This window comes from Echinops telfairi, unplaced genomic scaffold (genome assembly GCF_000313985.2).
Source record: "Echinops telfairi isolate 266 unplaced genomic scaffold, ASM31398v2 ScPeMD7_1;HRSCAF=3_0, whole genome shotgun sequence".
NCBI classification, from domain to species: Eukaryota; Metazoa; Chordata; class Mammalia; order Afrosoricida; family Tenrecidae; genus Echinops; species Echinops telfairi.
In genome coordinates, this window is record NW_022103896.1 from 44,219,116 (window position 1) to 44,235,453 (window position 16,338).

Below are 16,338 nucleotides of genomic sequence, written 5' to 3' on the forward strand. Positions count from 1 at the left end.
AAAAATGAGGACCTAATGTCGGGGGTTTAAATGGAGAGAAAATGTTTTGAGAAACGATGTGCAAATGCGCTTTACACAATTGATGTGTGTATGGATTGGGATAACAGTTGTATGAGCCCCTAATAAAATGTTAAAAAAAAAGAAAGAAAGGAAAACAGCAACCGTAATGAAATGCTAATTAAACAAAAGGAGCCAGTCAGAAGTAGTTACAGGAATTGGAAATGTCTGAAGGATGGTCTATGGAAAAAGTAAATGAAACCACAACACTTTGATGTGCATCTTTTGTCTTGTAGACCACAGCTGTGCAGGGAGGGTGAGCGCAGGAGCAGAGGTGAAGAGGGACATGACATGATACTGGCTTATTGCTCAAGGAGCTGCCCTGGTGGATCAGTGGCTTACCCCTTGAGCTGCGAACACCAAGTGATAAGTTCAAAAATACTGGCTGCTCTGAGGGAGAAAGATGAGGCTTTCTACTCCTGTAGAGATGTATAATCTTAGAAACCCACAAGGGCAGTTCACCTCTGTCCTACAGTCCTACAGGGTGGCAGTGAGTTGGAATCAACTTGATGGCAGTGAACTTGGCTTTTGTTGTTGGACTGCTCTCAGATAATTCTGTGACACCACTATGTCAGAGAACACAACGGGCTCCTACAAACACATTTCTTAGCAGCTGCATCTTTTTCTTACGTCACTCTACTACGCCTGCTTTATGTTCCTAAAATAAGTTCTAAACTGTGTTCCCCTCCATCTTAATCATACATTCCTCTGGTTTGTAATCATTAGGCATGGACCAAAGGACTTCGTAAAATTATTGGTTTTGTTTTATATATAATCAAAATGGAATTCATTGAGCTCTTATTTGTGCTACTTTCATCGACAGTCTAGGATCAAATGCCCTAAGGTTAAGCTTAGTTTAATACTGAACAGAGCCAGTACCTGTCCTAGAAGGTCTACATGTATTAATTCATGTGACCCTCACAACCATACCATGAAGGAGTCTACTACCTACATTTCACAAATAAGATAACTGAGACAGAGAAACATTTATTAATTTCTCCAAGGTAATACCACCAATAAGAATGGACCTGGGAGTCCAACTCAGAACATGTAGTCCCAGAACCTCCTCTCAACTATTTTTTGCATTTCCTCATGTGTAGCAATATAAATACTGAGGAAGTCTTAGTAACATTGAGAGTATTATACCAATTTACTGTACTTCTATTTTTTTTGTACTTGTATGTTTAACCTCATCAAATAAACATAAATTTCTGGCTATTTTACAAGTAATGTAACAGAGGAAGACACAGAAGCATTCCTGTATTACTTTAATCCCTCCTGTATCTATGAGCTATTTCTCTTATCTGTCTACCTACATTCCTCTCAAATAGTACTTGACAAGCTACTTCTCCCTTGCATTTCACACGTGCCGAAAAATGCGTAAATAGGCAATCTCAGAAATATCCACTGGGAGCTGTCATTTTTGTTTTTAAAGAACATCCAAAGTTAAAAACATTCTTTAAAAGAAATGTCTTTAAAATGAAGTGATTCCAGACCACAGGCAGGAGACTTCAAGATGGATTAAAAAAACAAGAACAAAACCCCTACACAGAAAATAGCAATTACTTACTTGCTAAAATTACATGACTAATGTAACATATATATATTTAAGAAGGTCTGTGGCACCATGATTAAGCCTAAGCACTTAACTTCTACCTGAAAAGAGTGCTTCAAACTCACCAGCCTCTCCAAGGGTGAAAACGGACGCTGCCTGCTTCCGTCAAGATTCAGACACGGAAAACCCTATGGGAGTAGCTCTATTCTGTCCTGCAGGGTCATTATGAGTTGGAATTGACTTGATAGCCAATTTCATTTTATATCTTATTTATATATCTACATTTAAACTTATAGCTATATGTTAATGACATGAAAATACTATGACAAAAATGAAACAAACTCATTTTTAAATAATACTTTTTATGGATATTCTCTCAGGGGACATTATTGCATGTGAAGACCCTAGATTTTTTTTACATAAAAAAGGGGGCTTTATCTTTATCTGTTCTTAACAGACAGTCCTTTACCTTGTTAGACACTGTCCAGAACTGGCGCTCTGCAGTCATACCATGTAATTCAATTAAAATCTGCCGAATCCTCCAGGGATCCACTGACAAAAGAAGCTGGTGCTCCAACTGCCCGATGTTCACACTTGCAGAAGCTTAAGAGAAAGAAAGAAATCAGAGCTCGATTTCAATCATGTTTTAATTAAAAATCTAAGAAAGTGAATATGTTTGTATGTATTGCATGTATTAATTCATCAATTAAGTTAAAAGTAGTTCTTATAAAAGAGAAGTGATTCACTGAACATAAACCTAACACATTTTATTACTATACTGAATGCAAGAATGCAGCTAGGACATAAATAACTGAAAACGTATTCCAAGGTGATAGTGAACGATTGGTTAACAAAAAGAATTTGTCTAAAGAGCTAACTTGTATAAATTGTCCTCTTAGGGACATAATGCATTAGAAAAGCATCATCTTGAGTAATATTCGCAGCATGTGCTTTCCGAGGAGCAAGGGGGTGGTTTTCTCCTCCAGCAGAACCAAGTGTGGATCACTGCTAATTACATACAGCCCAGCTTGCAGAGGCAAGCCCTCCACCGCACAGCGGCGGCATTTAGCTTGAATCCATGTTACTACCTTTCTTTACAACTGGACAAAGCCAACCAGTTTAAAGTTAGTGAGGGCCAGAGCAGCTACAATTTTGCTTTTGTTAAACCAATCAAAGTCTGTCTCACCCGTATTAACTTTTGAAGCTTATGCTTATTTAAAAAATAATGCTAAAAATTGTAAACTAGTGAGGCAAAAACAACAATGCTGCTTAAGTTGAACATGTAGCCAGATGACAGTATCAGTGATATAGGTCAAAATGCATGAAATTTGGTATTTAGTTTGGGATTTACCAATATAGTAGTATAAAAACATCAGTTAAAAGTCCAACATATAAAAGTTGTACCTCCTGTTTTTTATCTTTTCTTTTTTTACCTCCAACAATCTATTAGCAGCAGGTACACTGGTCTATGTTCCCAGTTAAAATCCTTTATGTATCTTGACTACATCCCCACTGTCCACAGACACAGCAAGAGTCTAAGCACTTAGCTATTTGTATGTAAAAAGAAATATGGAGAACAGGTAAATTTCTATCAGCTATTGACATAAGTATAAACAGTAAAACAAATAAGAGGGCATCCTCAAGTATATTTCAAGGCTAATTTGAAGAGATGGGCAAAATGTGCCAACATTTAGCTAGCAGACTAGAGAGCTAACCTGGGATATCATAAAATGAAGTTACAGGTTTAATGCACAGATTTACTCTAGGGGACCGCTTCCTCATCTGATCAACAAGTAGCTTTCGTTCTTCATCTTTCAACAATGTAATGAAAAGCTCATGTGAAGAAATCATGAAAACATACTGCAGATCTTCCAACCCCAGACACACATTCCTAGATCAGTAAGAAATATTACAAAACAAAAAGTGTATAATTTAGTTGGGGAAAACAATCATATTAATGAATTTCTATTAAGTTATTTTAAAAGCCACCCATTCGTAAATCATACAATAATACTTTCACTTTGGTCCTTATTTAACACTTTCATGTCCACGCAACAAACACACAACCAAAGCAACTTAAATGATCCTAACATTTCATGTGCCCACACAGATTTGAATTTCACCTAGCCTGGATATAAATGGCAGTTATTGTCTGGTTCTAAGATATTTAGGGCAAATACAAATAAAAAAGCAAACTTTTCTCACAGGACTAAGGAAACTGTTCAAGACAATGAATGACACTTACTTTAAAAAAGCTGCCATGTTTTCTTTCAACAAATCTGAAGTTTTATCTAAATTTATTGATCTTGAACATACCTAGGAATTAAGAGTAATTTTTACATGAAAAATACTTGAAGGAATGCAGATTATACCTTGAAAAGTTAACATTAAAAATAAATTTTCCTTTTTCAACCCAAAGCAGCACAGATTTGGTATTAACTTAAGTAGAGATAAGATCAAAGAATGAATTATGGGAGAGGGAGCAGAGACTGAACTTTTCAGAAGCTGTAGGTATTATAAAGATTAATCCAGGGTGGGGGACGAAGGAGGGGCAGAAAAGAGGAGCTGACACCAAGGGCTCAATGGAAAGTAAACGTCTAGAAAAGAATGATGGCAACAACATATGTATAAACATGTCTGATGCAATCGCTATGTGGACTGTAATAAGAGTTGTAAGAACCCCCAATAAAATTATCTTTTAATTAACCCCCCCAAAAAAAGATTAATCCATTACAATAGCACACAAAAGACAAAATAAATGAAACCACATAGAAATTAAAAACTCTTGCTCATCAAAAGATTTACCAAAACAGTGAGAAGACTGGGAAATTATCTTTGGAAATCATATGTCCAGTAAGAATTTTTATTACCATTTTTTATGGCAACTACTTCTTTATTGAAAATGTTTTCAGGAGTATAATTTTCTATCTACATGGTTTAGGTGTCCAGTAAAGAATTTTTAAGCATGAATAATAAATACAAAACTTCAACAACAACAAAAAGACAAGCCAACCATAGAACAGGCAAAGGACTTGAACAGATATTTTGCCAAAGAGGACCCCAAACATGGTAACAGTTGAGCTAATTAACAAGTATGGTCTGGTCTATTGTATCTGTCTAAACTGCTGTTTTGAAATATTTCTTCATTTTAAAGCTAATTCAGCTAAACTGTGGGGTATGCATAAAGAGGGATATTATTCAGCCTTAGAAAATAGTAATGCTATTTATTTACTACATGAATGAACGTGGACAGCTTCATGATAAGTGGAAGAGGCCAGTCATAAAGATCACTTTTTGTGTGATTCCAACGATAGGAAACATCCAGAATAGGTTAAGTCCAGAGAGAAAGGAACCAGGCTGGTCAGTCACAGGTCTGGGACAGGGGAGTGCAGTGGGAGGAATTTCATCACGAACATGGGGTCTCCTTGAAGGGAGATACTGTAGAACTACCTAAGAGAAGGTGGTTACATAATATTGTGACTGGACTAAATAACAATTAATTTGTTTAAAATGGTTGATTTTATATTATGGGAATCCTACATCAATATTTTGTTATTCAGAAAAAAATAAGACATCTTTATAAATGATGAAAACATTGAACAGATAATAAAAAAACGTAATACTAATAAAATTCAAAATTTAGATGAAGTGGACAACTTAAAAAGAATCAACGTTAACTTAAGAAAAAGACATTCTGATCATCACTGACAAAATTCAAGTGATATAAAAAATCTTGGTACAAAAATATTTCCAGCCCAGTGGCCTCACAGGTGCACCCTACCAGGCCCCGAAAGCAGCAATGCTTGCTCTGACACAGCCCACCCTTCCCGGCAAGAAGAGACCGCCTCACCTTCCTTGAGGCCAGCATGAAGTTGGCCCCCAGAAAAGCAAACACAGGGGAAGAAAAAATAACGCATATATCTCACACACGAATACGAAAAAGAACCTTAAAATAGGTATTTATTCCAGACATGTCTTGTAGTTTAGTACTTGAAAATCAATCCACGCATTTCACACTAACAGATTAAAGGAAAAAAGTAGATGATCATCTAAGTAGGATAGGAAAAAAAGTACTTAATAAAATCTAAAAATCATTCATGATTTTTTTAAAAAACAGGAGGGGGGAACCATCGCAGCCAACTAAGGATAGAAGAAAACTTCCTTAATCTGGTAGGAAGAGTATGTATAAAATGATCCAGAAAATAAACATCATTCTTAATGAAGAGAGTCCAAGCTGTCCCTCTGGGGTGGGATGAGACTGGGTACCCACTACTGCCACTTGTACTGAACCTTCTCTGGAGATCTCAGCCAGCGGCACGGCAAAAACAAGTAAAAAGAACAGCAAATGTCACGTTCCTTAATCACACACAGAAACGATCTGATTAATAAACACAAGCTACAGGTAATATATTAGCATTTGAAAGCATCTAGGAAGGGTTTTGGATACAATGTCACTGCACAAAGTTCAACTTTACCTTTATATTAATGTCTAAGCTATTTATGTAAGACTTTATATTAATGCATGTTATTTATGTAAGACTTCTATGAAACAATTATAATAAAACTCTGAAGAGCATCAAAGAATGCCTAAATGAGCATAAAGATATAAATTCTTCCCAAATTAGTAAATTTAATGTAGTAATTCCAAATGAAATTTAAATATGCTTATCTGTGAAAGTTGAGCATCTGAATTTTCTTACATGAAAATGCAAAGGACAAAATAACATGGGAGAACTTGCTGTACATGATACACAGGGATACCAATGCACAGGCAGACAAACGGAAAGTTGTGCCAAGCAGAACCCAAAAATACGCCAACAGACGTCTCGACAACTGGCATACAATGGGATGGTACTGTAACTGGTTGAAAAAGATGAACATTCAAATAAAGGCGTGTTAGAACAACTACAGTCATATGTGGAGGGAGTAGAGAGGGTATGACATTAGACCTCTATTTCACATAATACAAAAAATTCAACTGTAGGTAGATTAAAGACCAAAACATAAAATGCAGACTAAGCTATAAAACTTTTAAAGATAAAACTACAGACAATCTTCATGATATTAGAATTGGAAAAGTTCTCTTAAAACATACACAATTCACAAGTCATACAGGCAAAGACTGAAATTTTATTAAGAGCTTTTAAAATGACAAGAAAAATGCATAACACTTGGACTCAGTATCAAAAGATTAAATCTACATGAGCAAAAAACAAAGGAAAAGTTGTTAAATTCCTTAGTAATAAGGAAAATGGGAATGAAAACCTCTAAGAGAGAAATTCGACAATACCAAGTACTAGCAAGAACGCTAACCAATGAAACTTTCTCCTGCACGCTAAAAAGAATCTTAACTGGCATACCACTTTGATATTACCACGTACCTTACTGATACATTTTCCCCAGGGATGTATCAGAGACAAACTGAAACACATCGATGCATCAGTACACTAGTTATTTTCCAAGCAGAATAGTAAAAAAAATTATAAGCAAACTGAATGTTCATCATACTAAGAAAGGACAAATAAATTGTGGCATGGTCTTATTATACTTTTCAACAATAAAAAATTATAAAAAAAACTGTACACACAAAACTTAGATAAATGTCACAAATAAAATGTTGAATGGAAGAAGACAAAGAATACATTTTGTGTGACCCATTTCTAAAAAGGTCAACGTGGGCAGAATGGACACTTTTTCAGAGCACATGTAACTGTCAGGAAAGCACAGAACTGATTACCACAACAGTCATGGCGGTGGTTTTCTCCAGAAGGGAGGTTGGTAAAGAGAAAAAAATTGCTCCTAAACTGCTGCCATTTCTGGAAGTAATTGGTATATTTGTACTTCTGTCAATGTTGATTCCAAATAAATTCACAATTTAAAGAAGCTGTAAAGAAAAAGGCAGAGATTTGGCAGAAACGGATTGTGGAGTTTACAGGAGAAGCTGAAAGGAATGATTTGGGAGTTTTTAATAAATCGGTGATTATTAAAACTTTAGATGAGAATTAAAAATAATATGAGAAGATGACTGAGTCAAGGACAGAACTGTTAAAGCAAAACCCTACATGCAGAGTGAGAGAGGCGTTCATGAAGGATTGAAGAGAGCCAGTGAAGAAGACAGACGAAACAACCATGTCAAAGAAGTTTGAAAGAGCTAAAAGGAGCATCAACCATTAGCTAGAGTTGCAGGCAAGTCCGATAAGGGCTGGAAAGGGGGCCCTGGATTTGGCAAAAAAAGAGGTCAATGGTCAACGTAAAGCAAAATCATAGAACAAAACGGAAAACAATGTCTTACCTCAAGAAGAAAGTCTATTTTCTCTTTATTAGATCTAAGAAATAGCTGGTTAAATTGAACACTAATTGTTCTACCTTCCAATATATCACGGACTGTGTTACAGGCACAGACTTTAAAACAGATTTCATCTAGAGCTTCATTTCTGTAGAATACAAAAGTAGATCCACTAATATTATTTTAAGTATAAAAGAGAAGGGTATACTGCAAAACCAAATTCACAAGAATGAGCCATTTATTTTTGAGAAGTGGGATTTTAGATACTCAAGCACACTAGGTAATGCCACATGCCAAGTCAGGGGCCAACAAAACCCAGAATGGTTTGGCATTTATCAGATCATTTATTACTTATTAAGTAATAAGATGGAAATCTACTATGCATATTCTTTTCTCGCAAGAGCCTTTACAACTGCCTAGAACATTAGAAAGGCTTCTCTGGCTATGCTAGTATCCCTTATAATTGACAACACTGAAGCGACGGTCCCAGACACTTTAGAGGTGTGTTTGATAAATTATAAAAGTACTTGCTCTTTTATTTTAAAAATCAGTAATTTTTCAATTAACTTACCCCTGTTGAGCTTTCTGACAGAGTTCTCTTAGAACTGACTGTCGGAACTGGACAGGTAAACTGAAGGTTAAGTTATCTTCAATGAAAATCTTTATTACTTCCTAGAACACAGACATAAAAGAGCATCATTTCAAAACTCATCACTAATTTCTTAAAGTTTGCCTACAATGACAAATACAAGTTAAATAAAACCAATGAAATATCTTCCTGAGAAAAAGTATTTTCTTTCTAAAATTTACAAGTAGTCTCTTTCTGAAAACTGACATTCCTGGACCCAAAATGAGCAGTGAAGGAGGAATACAGAAGAGGCGCATCAGCTATTTCATTAGAAACTGAAAGCAGTCTTCGAATCCACATTAAGCACAGATTCATGTTACAAATAAAAACTCTTCATAATATAAAAGCACTTCATTTAAAATCACTTTAGCTGGGAAAAGTATGCTAAGAAAGTTTCTAAGAAATTTAAATGCCTTAAAATATTACTTGGTGAATTATAGCAAATAGACATTAACAAATGTCTTTTTCTCACCTCTTAAAAAACACATACATATAATTCACAAAAGAAAATCCTATGCAAAGATAAAATATTTTCCTAAAATAGCCTGGCACCACTAACATAAAACATTTTCAGAATTACAACAAAATTGCTTTTGTCCTTAAAAACAAAAAACAAAAAACTGCCATTGTTCCTTCCTAGTTAACCCACCATTTTTTTATTTACTCATGTTGACACTTATTACAGTCATTGTCACATGTGCCTAGCTAGGGATAACATTTCCTTCTTTCTTTCTTTAAAGCAGCTACACTACCTCACCCATTTATTCGACTGGGGAAGGGATAACTGCTCCCAGTGGCATCTTAAAAGAAAGAATTCTTATCTTGCCAAAACTGATCCTCACCCTCCATACACTGGTAATAGGCAGACATAACTACAAGAGCTCTAGCTTTTAGGAAATCATCTGTTTGGTTCATCTATCTTTCAAAATAGTTATAGCATATTCCCTCTGGCAGAATTGGAGCATGACTGGAGACAGGTGGAGGAAGTGATAGCCCACCCCCTCACATTTTCAGTGAAAAAATACTCTACGTGAGAAGTATGAAGTAGAGAGCTGTGCTCCAAGCCCTCTGGGAGATCTACAACCCAAGTCTGTCACTTTGCCACTTCATGATCCTATTCTGAATTCAGTAACACGAAGGCACTATTTACGCTCTACAACCATGGCTGGTCAATAAAGATTTTAAAAGCACAAATGCTAATTCCTAAGTATTTTCATTGTAAAACCAAAGATATGTGCCCACCGAGGGGTGGGAATCTCAGACTAATTAAAACCTTTTCAGTAAAACTGAGATACCACCACCAGTTTCTTTGACAAGGTGGGCTCGGCAATAGACCATCTGAACTTCGTAAAGTTGCTCATTTTCCAAGGCCTTATTACCTGAGACTATCTAGTAAGGCTGGGACACATACAGGTTCTTAATTTCAAAACAGCCATAAGACTTCAGGCTCCATAAAACTAAAAAGCCGTTTATGTAATTTTAAAAGTCCTGCTTAAAGGGTTATTTTACAGCATGTATTTTAAATGTGTGAACTCTACACCTTTTTTTTTTTAAAAGGTAGGATAATATTAACAATAATGAACTGACATTGGTATAGTGCTTTGCCTGTGAGTTTATAAACCATCACTTCTCACTGATTCTCCTGGGAGCCTTAGGAAGCAGGGTTAGTTATCATGGGCAAGTCTGAGAGTTTAACAGACTTGCCCCAATCATGGAACAACTAGTGGATTTGAATCCATTATTGTCTGGCTTCCAACTTTCGAGGTATATACCACTCCATCCCCATCATAAGTCTTACCTGATAGTTGCCAGATCTCAAACAAACATGGACCTGACTATATGGAGTCAATTGCTGAGATGGACTATCAGAAGAAGGTACAAGAACATCACACGCTTGACAATAGCCAGCTAAGCGCTTCTCATCTATGGTACAATGAAGAGATAATGAACCTATCTGTAAAGTAAGAGGGTATATACCATTATCCATTAATGTAACATAAACCACAGGCTAGCACTCATAGAGCGCATCTTAATAGTAACAAGATAATAAAAAATGACAATTTCAAGGTTAGAGAAACCACAAAAATGAACAGGTTTAGAACAAGGTTTACCGAGCTACTGCCTCAGGCCAAATATGGCCTGTTTCTGCTTTTACACAGACCTCGAGCTAAGAAGAATTTTTACAATGTCAAAGCATTAAGAGAGATAAATATATATTCAGTAAGTATAGCATGTGGTACACAAAGCTTAAAACAATTACTACCTGGCCCTTTATAGAAAAAGTTTGTTAACCCCTGGCTTAACATTTTCAGGGCAACTTCTACAAGGTACACATCACTGCCACGTAAAGCAGGTATGATCATTAAGACCATGATTAACAGAGAGAACACTGTTAAATTTAAACGTAAATTTTTAAAAATACATAAAACAAGCAGATTACAGGATGGGAGTTAGGGTGAGGGAAGAAACAAAGCTAATTTACTCTTCAGCAAATTAAAAAGAAGGTTTCTACCATAACAGAAAATTGAGGGGGGGGGAAGTGTTTTAAGTTACTATAACTGAAAAGGCATAAATTTATAAGTATGATGAATTTCCCCAGGCAACACAAAATAGGGTTGCCATTGGGTCTAAGATATATTCCTAAAGCATTTAATCAATCCACTTCTCTGGTGAGGAAAGGATAAACTGAAATGGGAAAGTTTCTAGGCACCAGGCATACAAGAACCTAGCTATCTACTTTAAAATTCTGTTACCTGAATCATAAAAAAGAAATGTCAGCTTATAGAAGCCCTATGGAGCCGTGGGCTTTCAGGCCCGAGAGTCGTGATAGCAGCAGACTGCCAGACCGTCTGCCCAGAGCAGTTGGCTGGTGGGCTCCAACTGCTGACCTTTGGGCTCGCAGTCCAGCACTTAGCCCACCACCACCAGAACGTCTCCAAATGATAAAGCATGAAGTTTTATCCTTCTTAGTAATTAAGTAAATACAAATTTATAAGAGTTTTATTTTTCACCCATCAAGTTAGCATAATTTGTTTTTTTACATTCACTGCTAATTAAAGTGTTACTGAGAAAAATGTACCTAAAAAGCAATTTGATTTATGTTTTAGCTATTAAAAATAGCAATACCACACACACAAAAACATCAATACTTGTTGATATAGTAACTCTACTTGTAAGATTCTAACTTGAAAAAGTACCTAGACTCCAGACAGAGATTTATGCTTGGAGTGACAGATGTTTCAGCTTAAAAATAAATTAAAAGTGGAAAATTTAAACACCCACATAATAAGGATATAAAGTAAATCAGTGTCTCTATAATGGAATATGGTACATTTAAAATGTCAATTCCAAGATTTAAGCAAGATCCAAAATAGTGTATGTATAGTATGAGTTAATTATATTAAAAATACACAGAAAAACAAAAAGCAGAGTATGTTAAAATACTAAAAAGGTTTATTCTCCAGACAGCAGTACTAAAGATTTGTTTTTAAAAGTTTTTAGTGCTTTTTGAATTTTCCAAATTTACTACAATGGCCTTTTATAATCATTAAAGAAAACAAAAGCCAAAATATATACCAATGTTTTAAGGGACTATTCAATGTCTGCCACATCTGTATTTACCTCTGCAATTAGTTCTTTGGTTCGAAAAAATTTTTGCCTGGCATTTTCATAGACAGCTGGATTTGTAGAACCTTGCTGGAAGTATACTGCACCCAAATCATAGCACACCTGAAATGATAATCAGTAGCAAGTTGCTTAGACATTTTTCATGCATTAAAGAGCTGACAGAACTCAACCAAATATTTTTAAAAAAACACCCAAACTCACTGCCATCGATTCGGGAGAAAGACGGGCTTTCTACTTCCATAAAGAGTTAGTCTCTGAAGCTCAGAGGAGCACTTCTACCCTGTCCTAAAGGGTTCCTATGAGGTACACATATATTGGGAGGGGTGTGGGTGGGGGGAGGCATTCAGTGAGCAGTGAAAGTACCAATGTTCTCGGTTCATAAATTAACCGTTACTTCTTTGTGGAGATAAAATTTTATTACCACTTCAAGTAACCTACAGAATTATTAGAGAAGTCAAACATAAAGATAAAGGGAAGCCAGCAGTCAGGATGCGAGCCCAACTGGTCTAATGAAGATAACCACTGCTTCCAATCTCAACGCTAGACTCTACAGCTTGTATCCCCTGCAGCCACCAACACAGTATGAGGGAGGAGAAATAGCGGCTCTTGCTAATGCTTCCTCTGAGAACAAAACTGTATTGTCACCGGGTTCTCTCTCATCCCCAGCTCTTTGACGTTCTATCTAGGTCCAAGCGGAGAGTCTGAGCTAGATGGACGCTCCAGTTAAACTGCTGTGATGTGGCACACTCAAGGAGAAAGAGGCTTGAAAAAGGTACAACGTGGAGTTTTCAGTTTTCACTACAGGAAGCTGTTTTTGCCTCCCACAAAGTCTCAGGTTAACACAGCAGAGGGGAATGGATGTGGGGTGCCCCCACCCAAAAAAAGTACAGGTGGGAGGAGGGAATACAAATGTCTACTCTAAGAGGACTAGCTAGAAGAAAATATTAAGAATTTTAAGTTAATGATGATAAAATTCTTCTAATTTTCCAACTGTTATTCCTAGTAGCAAAACGTATATATTTTTCAAAGAACTTTCCTAGATTCATTGAATGTCAGAATTCCAAACTGCCTCAGATTCTTAGGGCTCAGAAAGTGCCGTGTGTACATCAAATAACTAAGTAATGGCAGAGCCCAAGCCTGGAATTCAGATCTCTAGGCTCCTAATATACCCTATGTCTCATATTCTACAGCCTTCCTGTATCCCCCTAAACAGGATAAAGTTCAAACCCTTTGGCCTGTGTTCTTTAGAGGACACCTCATAATCTGGCCAAACTTCCTTTCCAAGTCTCTCTATTCTCTTTAATTTCATTCATACCAGTTTCCTCAACGCTCTATTCACATCATATCCTAAAAATGAGCTTCACTCCACAACCTTTTATCTCATTCAAGGACTGGTGGTGCTGAGTTAGCACTAACCTGCTAAGCATATGGGAAATGACCCAAACCCACCAGCCGCTCCAAAGGCAAGAGATGTCTTTCTCCTATAAAATTACAGTGTCTCGGAAAACCTGTACGAAGTTAACTATATGTTGGAATCAAATCGATGGCAGTGAGTGATTTTCATCTATCTGAGCCAACAGATACCTAATAATTCTTCCTCCAAACTCCTGTGTCTCTAGTACTCATTCTTCAAAACCATTGTAGATACTGCTGCATCCTAGTCAATGAATCAAGGGGGATAAATTTCCCATAGCCTCGAGGACAATGTGAAGGGGCTTCAAAAAGTCTGTGTAAAGTGGAATTATGGGGGAGGGAAGAGAAAAAAGAGGAGTTTATACCAAGGGCTCAAGTAGAAAATGTTTTAGAAGTGATGATGGCAACTTATGTACAAATATGCCTGATATAATTGATGTATGGGATGTTAAAAAAGCACCCAATAAAATGTTTTTTTTTAAATAAAGTGGAATTAAAAGATACTGGAATTTTCCCACGAACTTTTTAAAGCTCCCATGTATTCCACATTAAATGCTTAGCTGACTTTCATTCGTGAGAGCTCCCATCTTGGGGAAAAGAGTGATTATACATTATGTACAGATAATAGCCATATGTAGAGGTTCCTTTTCTACGAAAAGACCATACAAAGTTACCAAAAAGATAACTATCAAGTTTTAATAAGTATAGCCATTTGTTAAAGTGAAAGCTGCCAAAGGACCTGGGGCCCGGAGTTACAGAAAGAATACAATTGTAAGATCCTTTCAAAGCTACACATTTTCTCTAGGGGCATAGATTTTTTTTTCCTCCCGAAGTCTAGACACATTATAACTTTTTGTTTTGTTTCTTTTGGAGGGAGAAGGGTGGTTGTTGGTGGGGTTTTGTTTGTTTTTAAAGGTATAATTAGATTTTTAATGTTAAGAATGAACTACAAATCATTGACAAATTATTACATTCTCATCCCTTAAAATCGCTTCCCCTAAATTCACCTGGGAAATGACTCCAAAGGCGACAGGTCAAGTAGTAGCTTAAGTCAAACTCAAGAGGGAAAGGCAGACACAAACACTACAACACTACAATGACTACATATGAGATTTTCGCCATAAAAAGTATTACGCACTGCAGCCCCTCAGAGACCAGGGGAACAGAACAGGGGGACCCTGGCCCTCCTCCCTCCCCATTCCCTCCTTGCCAGCCCCTTTGCCATGGCTGGGATCTCGGGGAGTGGTGGGGGCAGTCTGAAGGAGAAGGTGACTGTTCTAGGGTGACTTCAGGACAGGCAGAGGCCACACCATCTCTGTACCCCAGTAAAGGTGACTCCTGGAGTCGCATGGCTGCGAAGAGGTTGGTGCTGTGTGATGCTCAGGCATCTTCCCATCCCAAAAGCAACCTGATGGGAGCAGGCGGGGGTCCTTGCTCTGCCTCCCCCAGGGAAGGGAGCCATCCTAAGACGCCAGCCTCAGGGACGTGGGTGGCTTGGGTTGGGTCTTTTGATGGTGAGAGCTGTTCTAAGAGCAGAGGACAGCATGGGGCGTTGTCCATAAACCAATTCTGAGTCTCAGAAAAAAAATTTATTATGCACCGATTAAATAATAAAATAAATACCTGGCATTGCATTTCCTCAGTTTTGATTTTCAAACCAGCAGTAGAACTCTCAGTTTCTCCATTTGCCGTGCCTGGTTCCACAGCCAATAGATCTAGAGTTCTCATCGTGTGGACATAAAGATCCTTGTTTAATGGAAGGGCCGCCTCAAGTACTAAAATAGAATCAGCAGCCTGTTCTTTTAGCTACAGAAAGTCAATAAGTGAGTCATTAAACACAAAAATAGCAATAACTGACCATATTAATTAAAAAAAAACTCTACAGGACACTTTATCATATTGGGCTCCTTTTATAAAGTGCAACATAGCTGGAGTTGAAATAAGATTATCTTAAGGGGGAAAAAATTAAGTTCTGATTGTGAAATTTTAAAATAACAGAAAAAAGATTAATGTGTTTTCCCCCTATATAAAAGTTTAAGAATACAGGAAAATGTTTTTAAAAGTATACTGTTCTGCTTAATTTACTCAAGAAGTGTTTATATGCCTCCAAGTGGCAGCCATTACACAACTAGACATCACAAATACAAAAAGCAGCAGCCTTCTGCTTCGATATTCCATCTACTCCAGCAAACAGATGTTCCATATGCACAGCTGCCTACTCTCCCCTCCGTCCTTGGGCTCCCACATCTTACATAGTGGCTCTGGCACACTGTAAGTTACGTATGAGAATCACAGAGACCTTTTTCTTTTCTAATTATAAAATTATTTTAAAAATCACATTTCTATTTTTAGACAAGTTTTTAAAATAACTACTGTAGTTTTCTGACTTTAAAAGTAATATTCAAACATAATTAACACAGGTTTACTACAGATATTTTAGAATATGTAGACATCACCTGGAAGATTGATTTCTCATATCTACAAGTATTGATATGTGAAAAGAGAACCAGTGTAGAGCTCACTAACATTGAAAGCGGAAAATCTGTGTGACTTAGAGCCACGTGATCAACAAAAGCTCAGCTGCAGTCTACCAGTAAAAGCTTAACTCATTGTGCCTGGGTCTTAACAACCCAACTTACATACCTAGGAGTAGATGAAGCATCTAACTATGCTCTCAATGTATTTCAGAAATGCTAACTCACCACTTTCAAAATGTTTTCTGTTAACTCTTTCTCCTGCTGCATCTGATTCATACTAAAAAAAAAAAAAAAA

The 16,338-nt window shown here is 36.8% G+C and overlaps 1 protein-coding gene across 1 annotated transcript in view; it reads right to left on the reverse strand.

Annotated features, from left to right (window-relative positions):
• Window positions 1-16,338, reverse strand: part of INTS8 (integrator complex subunit 8) — a 44,392-nt gene that overhangs the window by 22,057 nt on the left and 5,997 nt on the right. Inside the window, exons 5-13 of the mRNA XM_045287329.1 lie at window positions 16,269-16,320; window positions 15,190-15,372; window positions 12,148-12,255; window positions 10,325-10,480; window positions 8,470-8,570; window positions 7,905-8,046; window positions 3,858-3,928; window positions 3,328-3,503; window positions 2,046-2,215 (exon numbers count right to left, since the gene is read on the reverse strand). Coding sequence (XP_045143264.1) covers window positions 2,046-2,215; window positions 3,328-3,503; window positions 3,858-3,928; window positions 7,905-8,046; window positions 8,470-8,570; window positions 10,325-10,480; window positions 12,148-12,255; window positions 15,190-15,372; window positions 16,269-16,320 — 1,159 coding nt within the window. The remainder of the gene's footprint in view (window positions 1-2,045; window positions 2,216-3,327; window positions 3,504-3,857; window positions 3,929-7,904; window positions 8,047-8,469; window positions 8,571-10,324; window positions 10,481-12,147; window positions 12,256-15,189; window positions 15,373-16,268; window positions 16,321-16,338) is intronic.